Source organism: Petaurus breviceps, unplaced genomic scaffold (genome assembly GCF_028583685.1).
Source record: "Petaurus breviceps papuanus isolate PSGF00001 unplaced genomic scaffold, PetGlider_PUasm1.0 100, whole genome shotgun sequence".
NCBI lineage: Eukaryota > Metazoa > Chordata > Mammalia > Diprotodontia > Petauridae > Petaurus > Petaurus breviceps.
The window spans coordinates 17,068-19,242 of NW_027185573.1; the positions used below are offsets into that span (position 1 = coordinate 17,068).

At 59.4% G+C, this 2,175-nt stretch overlaps 1 protein-coding gene across 4 annotated transcripts in view; it reads right to left on the reverse strand.

The window, feature by feature from the left end:
* Window positions 1-2,175, reverse strand: part of LOC138141635 (nuclear receptor corepressor 2-like) — a 219,162-nt gene that overhangs the window by 9,082 nt on the left and 207,905 nt on the right. For all 4 annotated transcript variants that reach the window (XM_069102584.1, XM_069089876.1, XM_069096477.1 and 1 more), the window contains exon 12: window positions 1,747-1,925. In XM_069102584.1, the coding sequence (XP_068958685.1) occupies window positions 1,747-1,925 (179 nt within the window). The remainder of the gene's footprint in view (window positions 1-1,746; window positions 1,926-2,175) is intronic.

The following is a 2,175-nucleotide window of genomic DNA, read 5'->3' on the forward strand; positions in this document are numbered from 1 at the left end:
CCCCGGCAGACCCTCCTCTCTGCAGGCCCCCTCCCCGGCAGACCCTCTGCCGCCGCTCAGCCAGGTCCCTCCCGCTGTGGGCCGGCCAGGCCATATTCTCTTCTCTACACGGTTTCCTGGGTGACCTCATTCCCCCCATGGCCCGATTTTCCTCCACACTGGTCCAGCCCTGGCCTCCCTTGTGACCTCTGGTCTCCCCACTCCCACCACTGCCTGGACTGGGCATCCAGGGACAGCTTAAGTGAGTACATCCAAAGCAGAACCCCTCCTTTGGCTCCCGGGGTGTCTCCCCCTTAGTTCCCTCTGGCCTTCCTTTGCCTCTCCAGGGCTTAGCACAGTATCTGGCATGGGGTAGGGATTTAATAAATGTTTGCTGGCTGACTTGCTATGATATCACACTGGACATAAAAGCACAATGGCTGATGGAAAAAACCCCGAAAATTCCCGGGGAGTTTTTTTGAGGAGAATGGGGAAGGTGTGCATATAGGGAGAAATAAAACCAAAATATTCCTCGGAAGACAAACCATCCTCTCCCCACCAGTCCCTTACTGGGAGGCCTCAGCCAGGGCACTCCCGAAGAATGCCTCGGCCCTGCTCCTGTCCCCTCCCACTCCACTGTAATTCTGGTTTCAGCAAGTTGCTAAGACCCTGGGAGCCCATCACACAAGGTGGCTGGAGGGGACAGTGGTCAGCCACCGAGAGACGGGGCAACCAAAGCCAGACACTGGTTTCCACCAATTGAGGCAGGAGGTCCCGGGGGAAGAACACCAGAGTCTTATGGAGAAACTGGCTGGCAGCGCCCGTGGGCTGGCACATGGGCTCTCTGATTGCCAACAAGCCCGCACCCGAGACACTGGGCTGAAGCTAAGTCTCCATACTCTTCCGTCCACTTCTGGCTCTACCCGGCATTCAATGTCTCCACCAAACTGACCCAAACCTGGAGTCAGAGATGAGACATGAAGACTGGGGAGCCCACGAGGAGCAGTGCACTCAGCAGCTCCCCTGCAAGCTCCCCAGGGAGTGAGCCCACAAGCACGTATGAAGCCCCTACTGTGCGACAGGCACGGCATTAAGCCTGGGGATACAGATGCACAGAAAGCCACCGTCTCATGCAGTCACAGCTCAGGATCCCAGGACCCTCGGAGATCATTTTACAGAGGAGGAAACTGAGGTCCCCAGAGGGTCCCACGTCACACAGCGGCAGAGCCAGCCAGGATCTGAACACAGGTTCTGACTCCAGGCTGAGTGCTCCTTCCCCAGTCCCATGCCAGACCATTTTATGGATGGAGAATGGGGAAGGGACTTGCCAAGGTCACACAGGAGTCAGAATTTGAATCTAGGCTTGTGCCTCCAAACCCATGCTCTCTCTGCAGCCCAACCTTCCTAGAGGAGACCACAGGGAAGGAACGATCCGTCCTGCAGGGGCCCTCGGAGACTGTCCCCGGCACAGAAGACACCGACCTACTCTGGGAGAGGGGCTTTCCCAGCCTGGGAGTTCCCTGTGCAATAAAATTACCAGCATGGCCCCTATTCCCCTTCCCTTTGCTGCCAGACAAACTTCCCCAAATGCTGACTCACCAGGTCACCCCCCAACAGCTCCCGCCCCATATCCAATCAGTCAGAGCTCCATGCCTGGGAGGCAGGGAGAGCTGAATCCAAATCCCACCTGGGACACCTCCTAGCTGCTTCTCCCGTCTGCCTCAGTCTGCCCCCCGAGCTGCCGTGACAGGCCGGGGCTGGACTTACTTCTCCCGGAAAGTGTCCTTCTCCTGCTCACTCCACATGTTCATGACCTGCCTCTCCTTGTACACCTTCATGGGGTCAGCCATGAGGCCGTTCATGTTGATGAACTTGATACGCTGCTGGTCGGCATCGTACAGCATTGGGGGAATCACAGCCAGCTGGCGCATCTGCTTCTCCAGGTTCTGGGGGACAGAGAGAGGGGTGTGGCTCAGAGATGGAGGGGGAGGGGGAGAGGCTGAGCACAGGGGGCCAGAGGGGTGCGGACAAGCAGAGAAGGCCGGGGAGGCGGAGACAGAGGGGGCCGGAGGGGTGCGGACAAGCAGAGAAGGCCGGGGAGGGGGGGACACACAGGGCCGTTCCCTTTGCTGCCAGCGGAGGAGGCCGGGGAGGGGGGGGAGGGGGGGGCGGGGGGGGGGCGGGCAGACACACCAG